The sequence below is a fragment of the Colius striatus genome, chromosome 2, assembly GCF_028858725.1.
Source record: "Colius striatus isolate bColStr4 chromosome 2, bColStr4.1.hap1, whole genome shotgun sequence".
Lineage (NCBI taxonomy): Eukaryota > Metazoa > Chordata > Aves > Coliiformes > Coliidae > Colius > Colius striatus.
The window spans coordinates 116,781,514-116,804,802 of NC_084760.1; the positions used below are offsets into that span (position 1 = coordinate 116,781,514).

General features: G+C 45.6%; 1 protein-coding gene across 1 annotated transcript in view; it reads left to right on the top strand.

The window, feature by feature from the left end:
• Positions 1-17,546: 17,546 nt before the first annotated feature.
• The window catches only part of PAK5 (p21 (RAC1) activated kinase 5), a 36,144-nt gene continuing 30,401 nt past the window's right edge, over positions 17,547-23,289 (top strand). Inside the window, exon 1 of the mRNA XM_061989254.1 lies at positions 17,547-17,756. Coding sequence (XP_061845238.1) covers positions 17,553-17,756 — 204 coding nt within the window. The 5' untranslated portion in view covers positions 17,547-17,552. The remainder of the gene's footprint in view (positions 17,757-23,289) is intronic.

The window sequence follows — 23,289 nt, forward strand, 5'->3', positions numbered from 1 at the left end:
TCCTTTGGAAGTTGAGCCCAGGAATGGAGTAGGTGTTGCTGTGGTTTGCCACCAGCTGTGGCTTTGCTGGGTGATGCAGCAGGGTACTGAGGGCTGTATCCAGCAGAGTGCGAGTGGAAGCAAGCTTTGCAAAGTGAAAGTTGGGGGACATTTTTTAAGAAATCATTTAAATTTGCTGGATGTTTGGTCTCAAAGCTCATTACGGGAGGCAAACTGAACACTTACCTTCATTTCCATTAGCTACTTTGGTCGTCCAGGAGCTGCATTAGCGCCACCAGAGTTAACGAAGTGTGCGAGTTAAAAGCTTTCACTCTATGGAGCGTCACCGAGGCCTGACTGGGCCCATTCCTCAGCAGCAGGTTTGCACAGATGTTGCCAAGCGAGACATCTGACCCTCAGGAACTTCGCTGGTGGTGCTGAAGGAGCCAGAGGAGATCTGGCTGAACTCTGAGATCCCAGCTTGAGGCTTCAGCACTCTGCCATCAAGAAATGTAGATTTCCATGTTTGAGCTGAGCCCCTTGAGCCTGGAGCATAGCCAACACCACAGAGTTGCTGTTTCCATGGAGGCAGCTCTGAAAGCAGATTTTTCCTTTTAAAGAAAAGCAGAGCATGGGATGAAACACATGTACTCCAAGTGGATGGAAGTTCTTTACCAAACCCTTTTTTTTTTTTCCAGAGAGAAAAGTAGTACTCACATCTGTCTGGTGGCTTCTGATATTCCTGGGGCCAGGGGTGGAGTGTTACTGATCTCAGAAAGTCTTGCTTCTAGGGGGAGAGAGGGGCAAGAACCTGAGCCCAAAGGAGTTTTATGGGTTTGTGAAGCCTTCCTACTGGGAGAAAGGAGCTGCCAAAGCTTGGTCTGTGTCTAATTAATTCAATTCTGAGCGTTTAGGGTGCTGGGAAAAGTGTGTAGAGCAGACCCAGCAGAGGGGACCCACAGCAACTGCCACGTGAGGCCAAACAAATTGTGACTGATTTTGTCATTTCACCCTGTGTAGAGTGACTGATCAGATCCTCCTCCCTGCCTTTTAATTGCTGTTCTTCTGGCGCTTCCCTTTGATAGTGGATCAAATCAAAGCTACCTGATTGATTCAGCTGTTCCTTGCCTGGCCTCTCCTCCCTTACACAGTTTTCTATTGCATCTGTGCCATCAGAGGGCTGAGCCTCCCCCTCTGCCGGTGGCTCATATCGATACCTCTGCGCTGCTCCTGTCCTCTTGGAAAAACCCAACAGGGTTTCTGTAGTCATGCCTACCACTCTGCCCTCATCATTCCAGGATTTCCTATTTTTCTTCCCCACCACCCTCTTAACCTCCTGTACATGGTTTCCCTGAAGGGATCATCCGTCCCTTGAATCCTCGTTACAAGCACGTGCACCAGAGCTTCATCCTAAATGCTGGGAACATCCTTTGATGCAATGAATGTCACAGCAAATAAATGCAAACTGATGCTTTTTGATGGTTGGGACCTGCCCAGTGAATGGTTGCACTCTTCCATTTTCTGATTCAGCAGGAGAGATAGTCTGAACATGCAGAAAACCTTGCCACAGAGATGACATCCACCGATGAGCGGATGCGACATGGGGCGAAGGGGAAGGCATCAGCAGGGAGCAGATGGGCAGCACAGTATGGGCTTTGCCTGACATTTGCTGCTTTGCTAGAGGAAGCTCAGGAATGAGTTAGAGCAGGACCAAAGAAAGGGGAGGGGGGGAAATCACACTGAAATGCAGCAGCAATATTCAGTACAGAAGAACAAATGTATTGACCTAAATGACCACTGGTGACTTAAAAGCTTAAAGGCAATGGATGTAAATGGTGCTGGTGCTATTAAGAGCAGGAAGGGGCTGTGAAGGAAATTAACTAGTTTATTTGAGGATCTGCTGTCTTTCGGCCTGACCACAGAGACTCTTTCTAAAGCAGATTTGTAAATTAGAATCTTAACTTCTGCCAAAGCCAGTTCAAGTACTGTTACCTTCCTCAGAGGAGAGGGTCTCATTAGGCTAATTCGGAGAATAACTTGGCCTGAATCATCTCCACGTGATTCATCCATATGAATTGCAGACTGATTGCATTTTCTGCCTGTGTTTCTTTCAGCTGAAGGCAAGCTGACCTGGGGGTTTTTGCTTTGGAGCATCCACAGCAAAATTGTGCTTTGCTGGCCTGTCATCACTTCTTCCTCATTCCATGTTTTTTTGGTTTTTTAATAACCAGGAGAGAATAACTTGAGGTGGATGGCCTATTGGACCTCTTCCAAACAATTCTCTATCCTAGTGAAGTTTGAATTAACCCTCTGCTTTTATTACTGCAAATTAACTGACTGGATGGTATCTGATCTGAAAAACTATGTACTCTGACTCATTAAGCCTTAATGTGCTGGGCTTTTGCAAGCAGATTTTGTAGAGATATGGAACGTGTAAAACCAGTCCTGAAACCTGACATGTTAATAATCTATTAATAGTCTGTCTTGAGTTCAGACATCAGGTACCATCTTCTGCATTTTTGCTTTTACACTTTATCCCGTGTATGTATTTCATTCCTATTCCCCGCAGTGCTTGAGTTTGCCTCTCTGTTTCTGTGTTGGATAATTTCAGTGTCTGATGATGTTAAGGAAACTCCTTTTTGTCTGTTCTATTCTACTGACAGCAGCTCTTTGGCCTTGTATTGTTTTGGAGCAAATATCAGGAGCCAAAAAATGAGAGGCAAAACTTTGCTCTTGACAACCCAAGGTGACAGGGCAGGAAGAGGAGGAATATGGTTGGTGATGAAACTGGCTTTGAGATGATGTTTGGAGAGAGTTTGGCAGATTCTTTTGCATCGATGGGTAACTGAAGAGCGGTGCAGAGAGGAGTAGGGAGGAGCTGATGGAGGTAGTCCTTTGGGAGCCAGCACCGGGAGCAGGAGCACAGCAAAACTGAGAGCCCAGGAGAAACGGGTGACGTCGAAGGGCTGCAGGGAGTCCTGGCTCTGCTCAGCAAGTGCAAATAGAGGAGGAAGCTACTACCAAGTTCCCTTCATGTGCTCTTTGGATTTAAATATGCCTTTAGCCAAGAGAAATAAAGATCCTCCTCCCCCCATGTGTAATTTCCTTGCTCTGATTAGTACCAAGCGTGGAAGCGTTTGCCTCTGCGCATGTGGGGGATGCCAGCGGCACTGGGAAGCTGTCAGCGGGGTTGGAGGGAAGAGGAGAAAGTCTTGTCTTGTGTTTCCCAGAGCAGAGTTCAGTGCAGCATTTTCAGATGCTCGTGTCTGAATCATTGCTCTTCTGCTTTGCCTGGAACTCGCCTTTTCCTCTGCATTAGAAACCTCCCTGTTAATAAGCTGCCAGGCAAGTGGTGATTTAGCATGTTAAGCACTGTAGTTGCTTCACCCCAGCAGGGTTGTGCTCGTTCAAGGTTGGACATTGGAAAAATACACATATTGGTAATTAAATTCAACTTTACTGACAAATAGTATCTCTGAGATTCTCCAAGTTGGATGTTTGTGTCTTTGATTTTGCTTTCCTGAGACACGTGAACTTTGCTGGCTTCAGAGCAGATAATGTGCAGCTCAGCCTTTGTCCAGCTGTACAAAGTTGGCTCAGAAAACATTGACAAAGGGGCACGGTTTAAGTTGCCAAGACTTTGTTTTCCACTGAGACTTGGGAGATAGTGGCAGAGGGAGGGAAAGAGAGAGATAAGGAAACAATGTCTTCTCTAGCCTGTGTTATGAAGAAAGGGCATGGGAAATAAGCTTTCTCAAAGTCAACCAGGCTCCCTCTCTCCTTGCTTTCAAATGTACTGTCACCATATAGGCTTATTTTTCCATCCTGCTATCAGTAGAGAGAAATGGAGAAGAAAGTGACTATTTCTAGGGCCAGAGTCCTCTCACTGAAGCCAACAATAGTTGAATCAGGATCTAAATGATACTGCAGAGAGTCCAAGACAGATGACAGAGCTCTACACCAGGGAAACAGTGTTTGAAGATGACTTTCAGAGAGGTATGAAATGCACAGCAGTGAGTACTCAGCTATGCATCATTATACATCATTATACATCAGGTATGCAGGAGGGAGGCTTACTCTAACCAGTCTGATGGTGACACTTAGAATGAGGTCTGAAGCTCTTTGAAATTTGGAGTTCCTTTTGAGTTTTGCTACTCCTTCAAACTCTCTAAAAGCAAGTCATGCCACTGTAAGTAAATATTCTTTTTACTTTCTCTGTGTATACCCAGCTGCATATTTTGCATTTTAAAAGGTACTGAATGAAGTGATGTTGTTAAATGGCACCATGGATAGTTAAAGGCTGCACGGCAGCTCCGCTGCAGATACAGCTTCTCCAGCCTGAGCCCCTGCTAGCGAGAGAGAAGCTCACATGGACTTTGCACTGATTTATTCATATCACATCTCATCTGTGGGCGAGCTGAGCCTTCAGCTTTCAGCATCCTGAGCATTGGTTACTTTCAAGGACACGCCACAAGTAAGAAACACGGGGAGAAGAGATTATGTTCTTTCCATTTAAAACATCCAGCCGATATGTAATAAGGAGAAAGAATAGTTATAATAACACGGTTGATTACCATCAGACTACTAAAAGGGAGTTTTTCTGGGAAAGGTATTATGCAGCCCACTGTGCTTTGCATAATCATCTTAAAAGCTGTTCAGGACATCTTCCTGCATTTATCCTGAGGAAGCTGGAAATAATTTAGCAAGCCGGGGTTGTCAGTAGGGCCGAACTCAAGGCTGGGCACTGCACGTGATTGCATAGGACCGGGGTGGGTTCACTTGAAGACTGAGAATTAGCACGTGTGTAGTGCAGAGACTGGCTCACAGGAGTATATTGTAAAGGTGTTGTCGCTTATTTATGGTGTTTTAAGTAATTTGAGTATCATGGCTGTCTTGACAGCATCTCTCTCAAACCTTTCCATCGCCTCACGAAGCGCACAGCAAGTAATCTCTGATGCCTACCCAGAGCACAGACAGTTTTCACATCAGCTGAAACAAAAGATACTGGGGAATGTATCGAATCCTGTGTCCAAATATTTGAGGAAAAACCTTGGTTGACATTTGAGAGGTTTAAACTTAAGTAGCTTTTGAGTTTTGTTTTCTTTCATATTGAAAAACAAAAGGAAAGCTGTGAAAATTAAATGAAAGACTTGTTAGGACAATGTAATTCATTTAGCCAGAAACAATAGTTTTGTTCCAGTAAGAAAATATTTCCATTAAGAACTGAGCTCCCTCCTCACACTGATTTCTGATCTCAGCCAGCAAGTTTTGCAGTCCCTCTTTTCCCCAAGTGTAACTCTGCTCCCCATCACCCAGCGTAACTGCATATGCTTCCTTAATGAATTTTTTTTGCAATCACTTTCCCTGTTCATCTTTTGATTTCCCAGTTGTATCAGCAGCTTTGCTGGAGTTGTTCCTTAGCAAAGTAGGGAAGGAAGGAATGAATGAATGAATAAATGAATGAACCTCCCTGCCCCTGGAAATGACAGTGAGTGTAACCAGAGCTTGCATACAAAGAAATCTTTCCTTAATTATTATTTTCTAATTGATGGTATATTTTTGTGGCTGAGATTTGAAGGAGGACCTGTAATCCCAGATGCAAATAGGCAAAATGTATGTTTTCCTGGGATATAAAAAGAGGCCTCAGGGTCTGGCTGACCACCAGCACCATTTCCCTGGGCCAGGATGGCAGCCGTGGGCTATTGATTCCCAAGAGAAGACGGCCAAGTTTTTCACCTCTACACGGACTCATTGGTAAATCAGGTTTCTCAGAAAATACTTGGAGCTCTTGCCTTTTCCTGCAGACTCTTTGTTATAATGGTGGTTTTGCAATGAAACAGCCTGCTTTGGAGCTGCTTGAAAAAGCAGTTGGGCTGGGCTGGGGAGGGATGGTGCCATATTGTTTATGCAGGAGTGTTTCTTCTGGGAGAAAAGTGGTCTTTTGTCATAATTGTGCAAAAGTTTGGAAGCTGAACCAGCTCATACACACGCTCATATGGCAGTTTCTCTTGGTGTTTTCAGACCAAGGTTTCTTGGAGTTGTTTTACCTAGTCAGTCACTTGACAGCCTCCTTTCCTTGTTTTTTTTGAGAGGTTGAAAGTGTCCTTTTGGAACATTTTGGATGAAAACGCCCATCCTGGAGAAGCAAAACACTGTATGGATGGGCTCAGCAAAATGCAGTGATTCACATGTGTTCATACTTCCTCTGAAGGACGGAATTGGAGCTGCTTTCTCTCGTAGCATCACCTCTTGGAAGGTGGCAGTGGCCATCTGAGATGCAGTAACCTTTCCAGTTGTTGAAAGCCTCCCTGCAATCAAACCCCATTTCTATTGTAGTCATCTAAAGACTAGAAAACAGTGAAAAATCTCACAACAGTATTCATCTTTCTGTATTTGCATTGATTGTCCAGAGAAAAAAATGTGTGGGCTTTTTCCTTCAGTTTACATGATATTCTGGGTTTTGTCTGCGTTGTTTTGGTGACTGGCCTTAAAACTTTTATATTAGTTTCAGAGCACAGCATAAAACATCTCTATTTCTCCTCACAACCTTTGTCTCCCATTTAAACAGAGAGCAGGTGAGTCCTATCACTCCCAAACTCGATGTCTGGAGATGGCAAAGTACAAAATGCACGTGGCAAGGTCGCTTAGCTCTGACAAAACCAGTGCTGTGGAATTACTCAGTTGCAGTTATTAATAGATGGGAATGATCTGAAGGGAGGAGAAGTGAGCAGGCATCGCTTTATAAACGTTCAGTGTAAGGAGCTGCTGGGAAACTTTCTGAAGGAGGTAATAAATAGTAAGTTCTAGCAAACTCTTCCAGGGATCAGTTCTCATTTTTAATGTGGAAACTGAGTGCTGCATGACAGCAGCTCAATAGTTAATAGGATAAGAATTGACTTTTAAACCAGTTTTTTCTGCACAATGCAGAGTGGGAAAAGATCAAGAAAATATGTAAGGAAAAAAAATTTCTTGTAGGATCTGTACGTTTGTGGTTTATTGTAGACTACAGAAATATTTTTCCTTCAGTTACACAGAGGTGATAGGGAGGAAAACCTGATGGTAAGGTAGGAAACCCACCGTGATGCAGAAACAGGTGCGATTTTTGATGTCCCAGGCACTCCCTGTGGCTACATTAATGTATAGACAATGTTTGCATTGGAGAAATATTTTCACATATCAAAATAGCTGCTTTTGTTCCGTTCCTTGGTAAATATTCACAGGTCAGAAGATGTTTCATCCTAAAGGCTGTTCTTTCCAGAGGCTCACCATCAATGATGCGTTAGGAAGGATTTGCTTCTGTTGATCATTCATTCGAAGGCAATATTTATTACAAAGATAACTGCAATAGAGAGCCAGCACAGCCTGTATTGTTTTAGAAGTGAACTAAGAAACACAGTTAATATTGTTGCAGGGGGAAAAAACTCAGCATGTTGATTGTGAACATACCAGAGAGGATTTAAGGCAGGAGGTGGGCTCCAGAGCTCCCATCCCATTGCTGACACTGGCACGTGTGTCGTCCTCTAGTCCCTTTCATGTCTGCTCCGTGGTACTCCCTAGAGCCTCTGTGCAGTTTCGGTATGTTCAGCACAAGATGAAAGGCTTTTGAGACCTAGAAGCCATTTTGCTCCCTGGTTTTTTGGAAGGAAAAGCTATTTTTACAAATTATCAGGACACATCAATAGTAAATCCGGGGCACTTGTGAGGAACAGTGTGGGCTTGTGATTAGGGTCTCGTAGGAGCTGTAAAAAAGCCCTCCCGCCGCCTAACAGGCTTTGGTCATCGCTGTGTTTGTAATGCTGGCTTTGCAGCTACCGTCAGGCACTGAAACCCTCAGCTTCAGAGGGGTTTCAGTTAAAACTAAAGCTTTACACGCAAAATCAAGCCAAGACATTTTTATGCAAGTCAGTCCCAATCCTTCTATTTTGCTGAGACTTTGCCAGCAGACTCCACCAAGGACGAGGCTCAAAATGCAGCGAAGGTGTAGCCTGGTGCATGATCAACCAGAGCAATTTTCCAAGTGTTTTTCAAGCACTTTGCTCAGTCCTTTCTCTTGACAGCTGTAGGATTTTGTATCTTTGCCATTCTTACCCTGCAGCCACCAAAACCTCAATATTTACTAATATTTGGAGTCAAGTAATATTTCCTAACCCTGGTTCTGATATTACCTGCAGTTTTTCCTGGGTGCTCTGCTCACTCTGTCTTCTCTATCAATATAGCATCACTTTCATTCTTGATAGTATTTCCTTCTATTGATTATATTTTCTTAATTCAAAACATAGCAATAGAGCAGCTGTTTCAGTCCTAGAAATAGAACATCTCCATTCTTTGTATTTCCGAATCATCAGCTCAGAAAAATATACTGTAATGGCTTCAAAGTTTCAGAGGTAGCTTGAGATTTAGGGTGTCATTTAATAGGTGCATTATTTAATACCCTCTACCTATGGGTGTCCAGCATTTCCTACAAAGTTAATACTAATTATTATCTCAATCTGAGCAGCCAAAGGGCTATTTTCTTCTTCAAATCTGGAATCATTTTAGTTACTGGGCATATAAATGATTTTGAGTTACCTCCAGGAGTTGGTGGGGGTTTGGGGTTGGGTTTTTTTTTCCCTGTTTAATCTGCCCAGAGCTGTTGCAGACTAATTCACCCCAGGAACCCCTGTCTGTACAGTGCTATATATGTGTGCATGTGTATGAGATAATAGAGAGTGACTGACTACAATACATGCATTTAAGCTACTCGGCTGAAAATTACTGAGCATTAAAATCCACTGGGAATCACAAGACTTCTAAATTAGGAAAGCACATGTCAGTCAGTGTGTGGAAATGAGTCCTTGTACAAGAGCAGCTTTCAATAAGAAGAATGAGCATTGTTCCCTGGAGTATATCAGTCCTGGTTTGGCCACTCTGTACCAGCTTTTACTGTTTCTCTGGAAGGGATGCATTGCCTTTTGTTAGGATTTTTTCCCTGTGTTTGGTTCCATTGTGCATTTCTATTTGATATATCTCACGAGCCAGCTATCAAGAACCACCCTACTGTGCTGTGACCAATGGAGGCATTTTCAACCATAAACAGGGGCTTGTGGGATTGAAAAGAAACATGAACAATGACAAGTGCAGGGACAGCTTGTCATGATATACATGTATTTCTGTTATAGTGTACAGTGACACTGGAACTCTGAAAAATGGGCTGATTTGACCCAGGGTTGAAATGAGCAGAACACCGTGAGGTAAATGGCTTTTTTGTACTTGTCATGTGTGGTCGAGTCCGTCAGTATATGTTTTTCCATGATTAAAACATGCATTTAGTAGTGTTTAAGTGACTTACAAGTCAGTCCCATCTTAAAAATCCAAGGCACCTTGAAACTCCATGGCAGCAAGTCGAATCCTATTGGCAGTCAGGCTTTTTTGTTCCTAAAGCTCACGTGGGGATGCATTGAAAAGAGTATTTCTGTACTTTGAATTTTAAAAGATAGACTAAGTGTGGAGAAACTGTGTGGTTACAGGTGATTAATTTTTCATCAGTGATTATTTATGTGCAGAAGAGCTTAGCAGAATGGTAGAAGACTCACAAAACTGGGGCTGTATGGGCTGTTCATTCAGGATTTGTAGATCCATTTTGTTGCTGCTAGAGAGTGAATGTTTTAAATTGTCATCTCAATTCCTTAGTAGGGTATGTCAGAATATTTTCTAAGGGTTTATTGTATTGTTCCTACATTGAAATGCTGAAATCATAATGGAGAAGAGCAAAGGGTTAAGCAGGGATCACAGGAAATGGGGTCTCCAATTAGACAGATGAACCAACCTGGCATTCTCCTGGACTTGGTGTTGTCCATCCGCATGGCAAAACCAATATCCTTTCACAAGATGTGAAACTACCTTGTATCTAACCAAGTAAAGAGATCTACCTCTAGATGAGCCCAGTAAATGAATGAATAAACACAGTACGTGACTGCAGGACTCACCCGACTACGTGCTCTGCAGGCAGCTGCTCCATTTGTTCATCTCTGTCCTGTACATCCAGAAAGGTCCTCTGGGAGGTAGGGAAGTATTTAGGAAGATCTTACCTGGGAAGTCAAAAGGGATTTTTCCTCAGTCTTAGAGTCAGAGTGGTGTGTCAGGTCTGACCTAAAACTAGTGCAGTTTTTAAGAGCCTTTCTATTAACTTTACTGGCTTCTTATTCAGTCCACTCACCTTTCCCAGGTACTGCTTCTTGTTTCATCTCCTGGAAAATAGGGTAGTGCTCTCTGTTTTCAGTTAAAAATACAAAAATGTAAATTATCCTTTTTAAAAGCATGCCTGCAATCAAGGCACACTTGGGCTTTGTTTGCAACTCGTGCTTTGATTACAACAAGCAGCGGTGGATCTACACCAAGAAGCTCAGATCCATCCTCAAAGCAAGCAACAGGGAAATCCAAAACTTGTTGATATGCCTTATTAAAAGAAGCAAATAAGCATTTTTCTCGTGCTTATAACTGCATAGATACACAAATAGGTGTCAGTCTCCTCCTGCTTGCCTCAGCAGCGGGGAGTTACACCGGTGTGAGCTGAAGGAGAACCAACGTCATTTTTACCTCTCGCTTACGGGGTATTTCTCAGCGATTTATGTTGCCATCAGTCCACCCCAGACATTTGCTTTCTCCTTGAGATTGAGTATCAGCCCAACTCCCATTTATCTGCAGTACAGGCTATGTGAGCCGGCTTGACACGTTAATTCAATTTGTGCTTCTCAATTCATACTCTTTCATTTAGGATCAAATATGGGGAAAGGTTACAATTAATCAGAGCAGGGGAACAGAAGCTGCCGAAGCTAATGATGTATTACTGCCTTTTGTTTGCTCTGGAGGGGAGTAATTGAGGTCCTTGTGCTACAGAAAACTGTTATTAGTAAGTAAAAATTACCAAAGGAAAGCGACCCACACCCGTCTCTTGTCTTGCAATCTGTGTTCCTAGTGGTTTTCTTAGCAGTTCTTTAAGGTGAAGCATTTTATTAACATTTGCTGTGTCTGTGGCTGCCTTGGGGGGAAAATGTGCCTTTGGAACAGGGCGTTTTGGGATTGGAGCCCTCACTGCTGCGCTCTGCTCTGGGCATGCAGATGATACTCAGCGTGCGGGAAGGCAATTTCTAGATGCTAACAGCGTGCCGGTCCCTGAGGAGAAAGTGCTCTGCTGCTGCTTGCTCAGCAAAGGAACCACAGGGAATCCCTGCAGAAGAAACAGCCCAGGCTGATGGACTTAATGTGGTGTGCGCTTCCTAATTGAAAAGAAACTAATTTCTGTTTGTTTAAAAAGCAAACATATTACTGGGCTGAGGCAGACAAACCCTGAGCCCTTCCCGAGAGAGTGTTTACACTCGAGCAGCAGAAAGGTGTGCATAACAAATCCTTTCAGGCTTCCCAGGGCAGCTTGGGGTTACCGGCAGGCGTTGCTGCTGGCCACGGATGATTTCCTGGGCTTAGTGGCACACAGCATCTGTAGAGTTTGTGTGGTTATGGTATGCAATCATTAAAAGCTTAGGTTTTAAGTAAAAGTACCCATCTCACTTTGTTGTTTTAGTTACTAGCTTTGTAAGGTTATTGTATGATTTTATACATGGCAAAATTTGCTCAATTGTTCAGTGTCTGTGGGGTCATCTGGGGTGACAAGTGCCATTGTCAGTGCTTAGTGGATGCGCTTGGGACTCTTGGGGTAGTTTTCAAGGTTACAAGACAAAATAAGTCTTTTCTATTTTCCTAGTTTGTAATCTGAAGGAATAGTTACTGAGAGGGGAAGAAAAAAGTGACTGTCTTAGGTAGGGAACAGTCTAAGTCTGTCAGAGCTGAGCACACTTCTCCTTTGATGGGCTGTCTGGATTGCTCTGTTTAGGATGTAATGAAAGATACAGACTGTGATTAACTTCAGGAATGAGGGCATCCTTCTCGCCTTTTGTTCCAGCTGTCTCAGGTTTTAGATGCTGCAAGTGCAAAGGAAAAACTGTTCTTCGAGGCTATTTTCTTAAATCTGGACTTTTCAGCTTTTCAGTTCAGCAGTCCCCTGAGTATCCTCTGATCTCACATACAGGGGAGAGACAAAGACCACTGAAACCCCAGGATGAGCCCAAGCGTATGAGACTGAACAGAGTAGCGTGTCACCTCTGAGTGTGAGCATGGGGGTATGAGCTGGTCGTGGCTTTAACTTCCCATGGGAAGGGTATTGTTGGAAATCCTGCCCTGAGCACTGTTTTGGGAAGACCTGAATGGGCATCCTTGGCACCCAAAATAATACTGCTACCCTATTCCTCCAGAGTAGGGCTGTGGGATACTTCTTGTTGGAAAAATACCTTTGTTTGTGACCAGGAGGCAGCGTGATGATGGTGCAGTAGCTGACAGAGTGGATTTCCTTTGCTGGTCTGTGTCACACCTTGCACAGGCAGTGTCTCAGACACAGGCAGTTTTCTCTGCGTGTGGGGACTTGATCTGTCCATGAAGGTCATGTGTGAAATTTGGACCAGACCAGGAGTGGCTCTGTGCTGCTCAGCGAATTACTTCTGCATGTAGAAAGGAGTGAGATGAAAAGGAGGCAAGTCTGGCATAGCTCTCAGGCAGCGTGTGCTGATTAGCATGTAATTCGATTTGTTAGGCACTACAGTAAACAGTATTAAGTGCAAAATGCAGTGATTACTCCTGATAGCACCCTTTCAGCACTGCCTTGGTTCCTGCAGCAGCTGGATGAGGCTGTGTTGTGACTGTTGAGCAGGCAAAGGCAGAGCTGGCTGTAAGACCTTTCTTAGGCAAAAGCTCAAACCATGTAATTAGTGCCACTATAAAAGGTTTCAGGTAGCTGTGCCTACAGAGCACAGCTCACACATTTCTCCTGCTATCCCTACTCCTTTTGCATTCCCCTGTGGTGCAGATGGGACCAGAGCTGCTGTAGGTTATTCACCCATTGTTGGCAGGAAAGAGGGTGTGATAGTCTGATTTTCCTCCAATAAATGTTATAGAATCATAGGATGGTAGGGGTTGGAAGGGACCTTTAGAGATCATCCAGTCCAACCCTCCTGCAGAAGCAGGGTCACCTAGATCAGGTTGCATAGGAACATGTCCAGGGTAGGTCTTGAAGACCTCCAAGGAAGGAGCCTCCACACCCCCTCTGGACAGCCTGTGCCAGGGCTCCCTCACCCTCATGGTGAAATAGTTTTTTCTTATGTTTAAGTGGAACTTTTTGTGTTCCAGCTTCATCCCATCACCCCTTGTCCTGTTGCTGGCTACTATAGAAAAAAGGGATGCCCTAAGCTCCTGTCACCCTTTAGATATTTGTAAATGTTAATAAGATCTCTCAGTCTCCTCGAGACTAAACAACCCCAGTTCCCACAGCCTTTCCTCCTATGAAAGATATTCCAGTCCATATTATTTACCAAAGCCACGATGGAGAAAAGTCTCTTGTCTTTATTCTTTTGCAATGGTTGGATCAGGGGTTGGAGGAGCCCCTCGACATCCCAGCCCTGAATTATCTCCTAGCTCTTCTGCTTAAGGACAGACTTGCATTTGGTCTCGTGCTGCCACACTTAGTGAATTCCCAGTCTGCTATAACTGTAGGACCACCTGCTTCAAACCTCCTGTTTACAAACACAAAATGAATGTTCTGCATCCAAGGGCAAGTCAAGTCATTCTGTAGAAAGAGCCCATTGGAGCCACGTGATGATGACTCCTGTTTTTTCTTCCCCCCCATGAAGTTAGCTCAAGCCATCAGCTGCCACGAATAGTGGCTGTTATTAGGACAGGCTCCCTCAGCCTCCCCCCCCATCCTGTTGAGTATCACCTTGTGCCATGTCTGTGGTGTTGAAGTCAGATTGTTCTTTGGCCAAAGCACATGGGAACACAAGACAGACATCCTGGTTGTGCTCATCCACCCCGAAATAGCAACAGTTTATGCGTACAGTACCTCTCATTTCCTCTCGTGCTGTGGGGGTAAGCGCAGGAGGAGCTGGACACAGAGATGACATTTGCTGAGAGTTCTGGCACAGTTGGGAGTACGTTGGAGGCTGTCGGGAGGAATTAAGTTGAGGATGAGTGCTCTGGCATGGGGAGGACTGGGTGAGGATGCCATACAGGCAGCTCCCAGAGCTGCCCTGCAGCCTTCTCATTTGCTGCTACTAAATGCAGGCCATTCTCCCCTTGTCAGTGGGATGTTTTTCTACCTAATCCCATTAGGAATTTAGGGTTTGACAGCTGGGAGAGGATCACTGTTCTGTGTGACAGGGGATGGATCAGTGCCTGAATGAACTTGGAAGTCTGTACATTTGGTGCTCTTGATAGAAATTTCATAACGTTTCTGTTGCACACACATTATCCATCCTCCTGGAAAGGTCCAGATGCTCTTCAGAGCACTTAGGTACCTCTTATTCCTAAAAAGACTTTGATAAAGCTTGGAGCGCTCTTATTCATTTGTGCAGGATGTTTTCTGCATCTGATGGAATGAATGAGTGCTTTATCTTTTTGTATCATTAGAGCTATGTCAAAAATGAAATCATCTCTCTTTTTCTGAGGCCTAAGAACCAAGCACATTAGTGAGGACTGAATTGAGGCTCTTACCAAGAACAAGAGGTTTCACAGGCTCAGCTGCCCCAAAAGCACATCAGAGAACAAGTAGCTTCGTTCCCATTTTTAGGGCAGAAATGAACTTTCTTTGTGATCGCTGTGTATAGTGTTTACAGTTGTTGGGAGGGGTCATGGTAAGGAGAGGTCAGCCTGGCTTTGCAGGGAAAGGGAGACCTTGCTAGCAGATGAAGCAAAGCACCAGTGCGCAGTGTTTATTATTGCTGCCCTTAAGAGCCAGCCGAGTTTCTGCTCCTCTTGGCAGCACCAAGCAGCCGTTTGCAGAGCTGGAGGAGAGGCAGCATGGTCCAGAAGGGCTCCTGCTCCACTTCCACGGGGCTGGGGGCTACCAGCAGCCAGATTTTCTGGTCACCTTTCACAGGCACCAAGATGCGTAGCACTTGTGCGTTTGCCTGCATGGCTGAAGCCACCCCTTGCTGTGTGAGGTGCTGGTGTCCCTGTCTCTCCTGCTGTAACTTCACGGTCGATTTAAGCTGCTCTAAGCACGAGCAGCGGTCAAAAGAGCAGGGCAAGTCCCACTGCCCAGACCTCAGACTACATCTATGTGCAAAACCGTGGCCTTGGTGTCAGGTTTTAGATAAAAAGATTCTCCTGAGAAAGTAAAGGTCCAAATTTTGTGTTTGCTTCTAGCTGCAACGCTATTGAAATGAGAGAGGGCAACAGATCAAAGAGCAATTTAGAAACATCTTGTTGAATTAATCTGCTGTATATTTTTTTAATGGCGATATTCAGTATTGCAGATGATGTGCTTTTATTTATCTGATGTCGTTTGGGGCTCTGGAGGACTTAACAGCATCCCACAACTGCATTAGGATGCAAGTCCGGTGGGAAGCCCTGCGAGTACTGGCATTGATCAGATAAAGAAGTACGTGTCTGGAGCTCGTGGTTTAAAATGTGACTCCAATAGGTCTCATAGATCCACATCCCAGAGGGTGAACGAAATCAATGCGGTGCCATTGATCTGCAACTGGCTGCAATTTGTGGAGCCCCGTGAATGAGCGGTGAATACGAGCCCCCGCCCGAACCGCTGCCTGCTGCCGTCTGAGCCTGGAGAGCAGTCGTAGGACAGAAACCAACCGTGGTGGCTTCGAGTTAGGCTGGAAACAGCTAGAACAGTTCTGCAGGTGCCACCGAGTGCTTGACATGAAAACAGATCACGGTGCTGGAGGTGGAAAAGGGGACAGATATCAAGGTGATTGTAGGAGGTTTCAGGAGAGGAAGGTGAGGAAGATAGCTGAATGAACGGAGGTGGAGAGAGGCTGTCAAAAGGGCAGGAGATTGGAGGGAGATCAGGGGAGAAAGCCAAAGGTGCTGAAGATGAGACCTGTGAAGGAAAGGCCAGCAGGAGCAGGTGTGCTCCATCTAAAGAAGGTACACACAGGGGAGACATAATCACCTGCAAACACACAGAGGGACTTAGACAGCAGCCAGCAATCAATTTTCATGTAATGGACCTGATCTCTAAATAAGCTAGTAAAAGGGAATGGAGGTGGAATAAATACCCGATTTATCATCCCGTCTTTTTGCAGCAGCAGCAGTAATGCAACTCTATTTTCTTCCCCGAGCTTCTTGTCTCCGCCTCCCGAATCAAAGTCAGGGCAGCACCTTTACAGCAGAGTCTCTGCTGTGTGGTACAAGAGGCTTTGCCTCGTCTCCCAACCGCTGTTTCAGACAGACTGCTCAAGGGCTTACCGAGTCCTGCTTGAAATGGCATGGGAGTCAAGGTGGAGGACTATTTTGAGACAGCAGAAAGCAAGCAGAGGACTTTTCCAACAGAGGACAGTATTTCACCTCTGTCTGTTTCTCTGGGGCCAGGAATTTCTTCTTCCTTCACGCAGCAGGTATCTTGAGTCCCTCAAAGTCAGTTCTGTGGTTGCCTCTGTAAGAGTGGGCTCCTCTTTGTTGTAAGGTAGGACCCACCAAACCCAAAGGTTAATGCAGATTGTGAGTGTATTGCCTATTTCCTACGCTAACAGTGAGCAAATACCTTGATCTCTTTCAGTTTGCAGTTCACGCCTCCTTCACTTTGCCTCCGAAACCTCTTTTGCTTCAACTATCTTCCTATGCTCTCTATGGGCCCTGCAAACCTTCCTCCTGCTTTTCCCAGGCTGGACAGGAGGAAGGCAAACAAACCCACTCCTGTCAGGAAATAACAGCTAACATAGTTGACCAAAAAGCTGGCTTTCTGTGGAGTAAGTGCTAGAACAATTAGCTTTACTGGGCAGCCAGGTCAACCCAGGTCTCTCCAGGGAGGCAAGAAGTGGCGAGGTTGCATTTCCTCCTACAGCCTCCAATTCCTTACTTGCACAGTGTTGGAGGGACTCCTCTCTCTTCTCCACACCACCTGTACAACGATGAAGGCAGCTGATCCTTCCTTCTGCAGGGCTGTCACTGTAATGAATCCCACCTGAGTCTACTGGCTGGGAGCCAGTGGGCTGGGCTGCACCCTCTTGAGCATAAAACCCAAGTGCTTTGGGTATGCAGCTCTCAGCAAATGGTTTCTCTCCTGAGAGAGAGGGCATGGCTCACCACTTGGACTGTGTGCTGTCCTCTGAGCAAAGCCATATGCTTCTGCTGGTAGAGCTCAGGGCTGTGAGCTTTGCAGAGCTCAAGGCTGTGAGCTTTTCCAGGACACATCTTGCAGCATGAGCAGAGCAGCAAAGGGAGGAGTAAGAAAGCAGCACCTGGGACTTTCTCTGCTGGGAATAGAGGCATTTCCTTGTTTTGTAAGGTATTGTGAACATACATAGATTAGAGGCTGGGTTAATTCTTAGACTCTCAGATCCTAAGAGAAGAGGTTGAGGATAGAGGTCAGGATCTCCAGGATAATACGTATGGAGTAAGGCTCATTTAGGTATTTGGCTAATAACATCTCCTGAAATTACCTATGCAGTAGAGCAAAAGGCTCTAGGTTGCAACAAAGCATAAAGGTGTGGTTTTTTTCCTTTCTTTCCCCTCTGCCTCCAGATTTTTCCACCATGTTCGGGAAGAAGAAGAAAAGGCTTGAAATTTCTGGCCCCTCTAACTTCGAGCATCGGGTTCACACTGGCTTTGACCACCGAGAGCAGAAGTTCACGGGGCTGCCTCAGCAGTGGCACAGCTTGCTGGCAGACACGGCCAACAGGCCGAAGCCTATGGTGGATCCTTCATGCATCACTCCCATCCAGCTCGCGCCTATGAAGGTATCGTGCTAAGTCACCTTTGAATTTCCTAAACCTGCCTTTGGTTTGTGTGGAACCTCAAGCGAGTAAATACCAATAGGGGTGGGCACAGCTGGGGAGTGTGCAAGTGACAGCTGCAAATCCCGTTATTTCCTACTAGGGCTGTAAGGAAAATGTGTTCTATGTATAAAACTGACACGTATGTCCAAGGGTCACGAGTCTTGCAGGGGCTGTGCTTTCGTGCTCTTGAGCTGCAGAAGAAAAATGCCCCAGGTCCCTTGGAGGGCCAAAACAATGCTCCTCTGCAGCATAAAGCTCGTTGATAATTAATTTAAGAACGATGCTTTAGGCAAAGGCAGTTTGGAGCAAAGGAGAGAGGGAAAAGTACACCAGAGGAAAAAAAGATGAAATTGCTTGTTCAACCAGGCAAGGAGCTCAGGGAGGGATCTCGTTGCCACCCGCCGCTGCCTGGAGGGGATAATGCAGGTAGTGGAGCTGAGCTCCTCACCGGGTGGTAAAATGAGAGGAAACAGCCCCAGATTGTAGCTTGGGAGGTTCAAGCTGGACTGCTGGGGGAAAAAAAAAACCCCAACCCGTGGCTCAGAGGATAGAGCAGCACTGGGCAGAGCACCAGCGTGGCTCTGGCGTCCCCCTTCCTGGAGGCTCGGGATTGCAGTAGACAAATATGCAGTGATTTAGCCTTATACCCCCGTGGCCATGTCCATCTTGTCATCCTCCAGCTGCAAAATAAATTCAGGATTTCATTTTCGTGGGGATTTTTCTGCAGCAACAGCAAATCAGATAATCCCCAGAGCACAGGCTCTGTATTTATATTTGATAAGTGCTCTTTGCCAAATTTACGTTTACTGCCTGCTCCTGAAGGCCACTCACCACTTGCTGATCGAGACTTTGGGTGTTGCTACAGGACTGGGGAGATAAAACCAAAGTCTTGATGTACTTTTTTTGTTAATAAGTTATCTTACTGTAAAATAGAGGCCTCAGAATAACAAGGAAGAAAGTAGGCAAACCTTTTCCTGCTAGGAGAGAAGAACAACTTTGTTCCACAGCCCTTCTTAGCAGCCAAAATATCCCTGCATGTTTTTACATAATGCATAAAGATGTTTTAAAATGAAAAACAAGGAAAAAGTCAGTTTCCTATCTCATAGCAGCACTGTCTTTTTTCTGCAGCTCTGGAGCAATAAATCTATAAGCTTAAAATGTTTTGAAATGTATAGCTTTCTCTGCACCATATAGGTGATATGCAGAGGTGATATGACTCTGGGGTCTCAACCTGCAGACAGATACAGGCATAGCTTGGTTCCTGTGCAGAGTCCCATTGGAGTGATGCACGCTGCGGACTGGGAAGGATCAAGCCCCCAATAAGTAATTGTGTTTTGAAGTGGGGAAAATCATTGTCAGTTGTTTGCAAGAAGTTGTGAACTCTTGTTTTTGTGTCTGTAGATCAGAGGTCTACGTACATCTGTGTGTCAGGGGTCTGTATGTGCGCACGTAGCCGGGATGCACTTCTGAACTAAGCCATCTTGTGCCAGGTGAAGGCTGGAGATGGGACACAAAGTGGCAGCTCCAAAACCGAGCTCGTTATGGTGTGGCCTTGGACCTTGGTGGTCCTTAATGCAGCTGTGCATCCCACGGCATCTTCCTAGAGACAGGATGCGTGCAACCTGGCCCTTGGCTCCACATGGGGCTGAGCAGAAACAAGCCCATCTGCAGAGGGACCCACAGGGTTTTCTGCATGGATGGAACATGGGAATTAGAAGCAGATGACTCAAATTGCAGTTTATTGCATGCCACCACTCCAAAGGTGTAGTTAGATGAGGAAATAGGGTGAAGACTGATGGGTTCAAGAAATTACGCTTTCATCCTCCAGTTACTTTCCTTATCTAAGTTGCAGCCTATTGAAATGGGCCTCCAGGGCAGTGCTAGAAGAAAACAGGTCGGTTTTAACAGCAGCAGACACATTGACTTTCACCTGAGAATATGCTTTTGACTATGTATTTATTAAAAATTAGCATGCCTTATTTGAATATAACAACTAATGGGTAGAAACCGAGCTGTGGCCTCTCTAAGAGTATATAATGTTGCTAAACTAGTTCAGCATAGTCATTTAGTTTAGACTGTTTTATGTGTGCAGGTGCACCAGCACCTCTCGTTCTGTTGGAAGGTTGTTTTAGGCACTGAGGGTTTCATACCTTCAGTGAGAACTGGCGACTTAAAATACACTTGCAGTTTGTCAAGAAGCAAAGGTTCTGAGATCTCAATACTGTTTACAGCTTTTCTCTTTTCCACCCATCAGTTGACAGTTTAATTAATGGATTTGTGCATGCACTGAGGTGTAACAGAGGCACATTCGTAATTGTACCCCGAGTCACTGCGTTAAGCCCGGCTGAGGCATCTGGCCAGAGTTAGTTTGTGCAATGGTTTCAGGTCATTCAGCAGCTCTGTAACTCCACTACTCTGCACTCCTCACTTTGTTCTCTGTTTAATTGCTTCAGTATTGACTGCCTGTGTGGTGTGAAGCAGAAGGGTTCCTGCTAATAGGTGCTCCTCAGTGACTGAGGAGTAGCACAGATCATAGAGGTAAACTTTGAGAGCACAGTTTCTTGGGTTTGAGACAGAACTACTGTTTGCTTGCTTTGTGTCGAAGAAGGGAAAGGCTTTTTGTTGACTTCTACAGGTTTTGCAGCTTTCCCAGTTAGTGGTGTTTTCTTGTCTCTCAGTCTGGAAAGCAGATAGGATGGTATAGTGATGCATAGTGTATCACTTTGAGTAAAACCAATAAAGGATAAATATGCTGACTGCTCTATCTGTATTCAAAAACAGCAGCAGTGATGAAGAGGCAGAGCCCTGGGCTCCCAAATATCCCGGGGGCTGTCATTGCCCTGCCTCTGCGTTGGCTGGGATGAAAGGCTTGTGGTGCTTTTGCCACGTGGGTGGCGGCGGCTCGTCACAGTAATATCAGCGTTTGAATCCAAACCCGAGCTGCCTGTACAAATCCATTCAGTTCAAGTACGAGGAGAGACAATAATGGGATTCCCCTTCTCAGTGTGGGTGACCCAGATACCAGCAGAGGATTGTGTGTTTCAGATGCTTACAGGAGTCGGTAAAACGTGGCAGAAAATTGCATGACAAATAGAAAACGACGGTGGGGTTGGAAGCGTGGGGACAGAGGGGGTTGGAAAAAGGCTGATTTCTCGCTGAAATGCACCTCTGCATTCAAAATGCGAACCCTCTGTGTCTTCTTGTGCTTAACATAGGCTTCATGAAGTCTGAGATCTCAATGCCAGGCCTCTCAGTCCTCTTGTTTGGGTACTTTGTAGTGGTCCTGTACGTACCTGGAGCTCGTGGTTGGCATCTTTGCCCTCAGCACACAATATGCTTAGGCCTGTCATCACCGTTAGCGTACCCAGGAGCTTCAATTTGTTGCCACCCTTTGATGTTTGGAAAGCTTCAGAATCAACAACTAAGCAAGCAGCGTGTCTTTAGGCAGCAAAAGTCGTTCTTCATGCTTTCTCCACTCAGCTGAAAATACGAGAAAGACAAATGCCAGAACCTTTATTTTGGGGATTTTTGCCAATAGAGCTTAGCACTGGCTTTGTAAAGATGCTCCCTGAAGACACTCGAATCTCTGCAGCTGTCAGAGGGAGCCGGATGATACTGAAGACTTGTTAAAATCCCTTCTTACGTTTGCCAGTGCAGTGAACAGCCGAGCGTCTGCGCTTCTGTCAACTTACTGGAGGAAAAAGTGCCATTTGTTTCTGACAAACCACCATACTGGGATTGTTCTTTGCTTGTCTGTGCCAGTACGTGCGTGAAGCCACCGTCACTTGGCTTTTGTTGCTGCTCTGGATAGCCTCACCCATCCATAAGATCAAGGCATCCAGCTTGAGGATGAGGCGGTGGTGGGCTCGTCTTTGAGTGAGAAGGGGGGTGGCTGTGTTGAGGTGGCCAAATACACAGAAGGAGCAACAGGCCTGAATCCTTCCTGCTGGGACCTCCACGTGCACATCTCCCTCGAGCACGTTGTGCTAAACCCAGCCGTGCTCAACTGGAGGGATTTTACACGTTTCATTAATTTTCTCCCCCTTTTTTTCGCCCCTCAAAATCACAATTTATAAGAGGATGAGGCCAGCAAAGGCAGAGCAAGACCCTCAGCTCGATTTCCACGCTGTATTGTCAGCAGAATGGAAGGAGCCTCCTCTGTGCTGCGTGGAGTTGAGCCACCTTACAAGCAGCACAAACATCTTCCTTTCCATCACTTCCCCAAAATGCCCTTGAATGCCCCACGGCTGAGCCGAGATGCACAGTAATTTGAGATGCACAGTAATCATGCCATTAATCCACATCAGTTCAGTTACTTGGTGTCCTGCACCAGCTGAGTGTTGCAGGGCAGAGAATTTCTGTAGGGGACAGACTGCAGACTCGCTGGCTTTTCTCTCTTTCTTCCTCACGTTTCAGTGGCTCAATCTCTTTGTCATATGAGTTTTTTCTCACTTCTGCCTCTCAAACGTTGACCCCAATACTGGTGAGTTAGCTGCAATCTTTAAAACCTTTCAAAGCTTCTACTTCTGTATTTCAGCCTCTTACACAAAAGAGGAAATAATCACAAAACGAGTTACTAGTCGTGACCCTCTTAATAACTGTGACACGAAAATCAAAGCCTCTGTTCACTGTGCTTGTGTTGACAGAAGGAAAAGCAGATATTTCTCTTCTCTGTCCTATTTGGCCTCTGAAACTATTTCCAGCAATGAAATTCAAGCCTCATTGAAGGTGTCTTTTTTTTCCCCTACGTTTTCCATGCATTCCTTGCTTAGCTGGGGGACGTTGAATGTTTGCACAGAGCTGTGCACAGTGGTGCTGGATGCATGTGAGTAGAGGGAGGTCGTTGTCTGGGCTTAACTGGTCAGAAATGTCCATCTCTCATTATATAAGCCCCAGCCCTCTCCTCCCACAGGGGAAACACCAACCAAGGAAAGGGAGATGTAGAAATAAAGAGCTGTTCAAAGGCTTTGCTGACTCTGTTCCTCACCCTCCCAAATTTTTACCTCTCCTTGATAATTCCTTCTTTTCACTTACTCTTCCCGGGGGACAGCCTGAAGCTCTGGCTTGCAGAAGGTTGACTGCCATCCTCCCGAGAAGCTGTGGATCCACAGCACTGCTCTTGCTAGGACAGGACCTGGGAGGCTGCTGCCATCTCGTGGACTTTCCGTGTAAGGACATCCCGAAAATTCATGCTCAAGAGCTCAGGTTTCCTAACTACACGCTTTGCAAACACGCTGAGCCTGGCGCATGCTCAGCGGGAAGAAGGTGAAGGAGATGGCTCCGAAAAGGGCAGGAGCCCACACCTTGCAGCATAAGAAACGCTGGGTGGAAGGAAAATATTTTGCCAGGAGGAGTGGTAGGGCAGCAGCCCGGAGAGGCTGTGGGAACCCAGCCCTCAGACGGGGCAAGGTTTGATGCGCAGTGCCCTGAGCAGACTGTGACGTTAGCCCTGGTCTGAGCAAGAGGTTGGACTGGATGACCTGCAAGAGTTTCT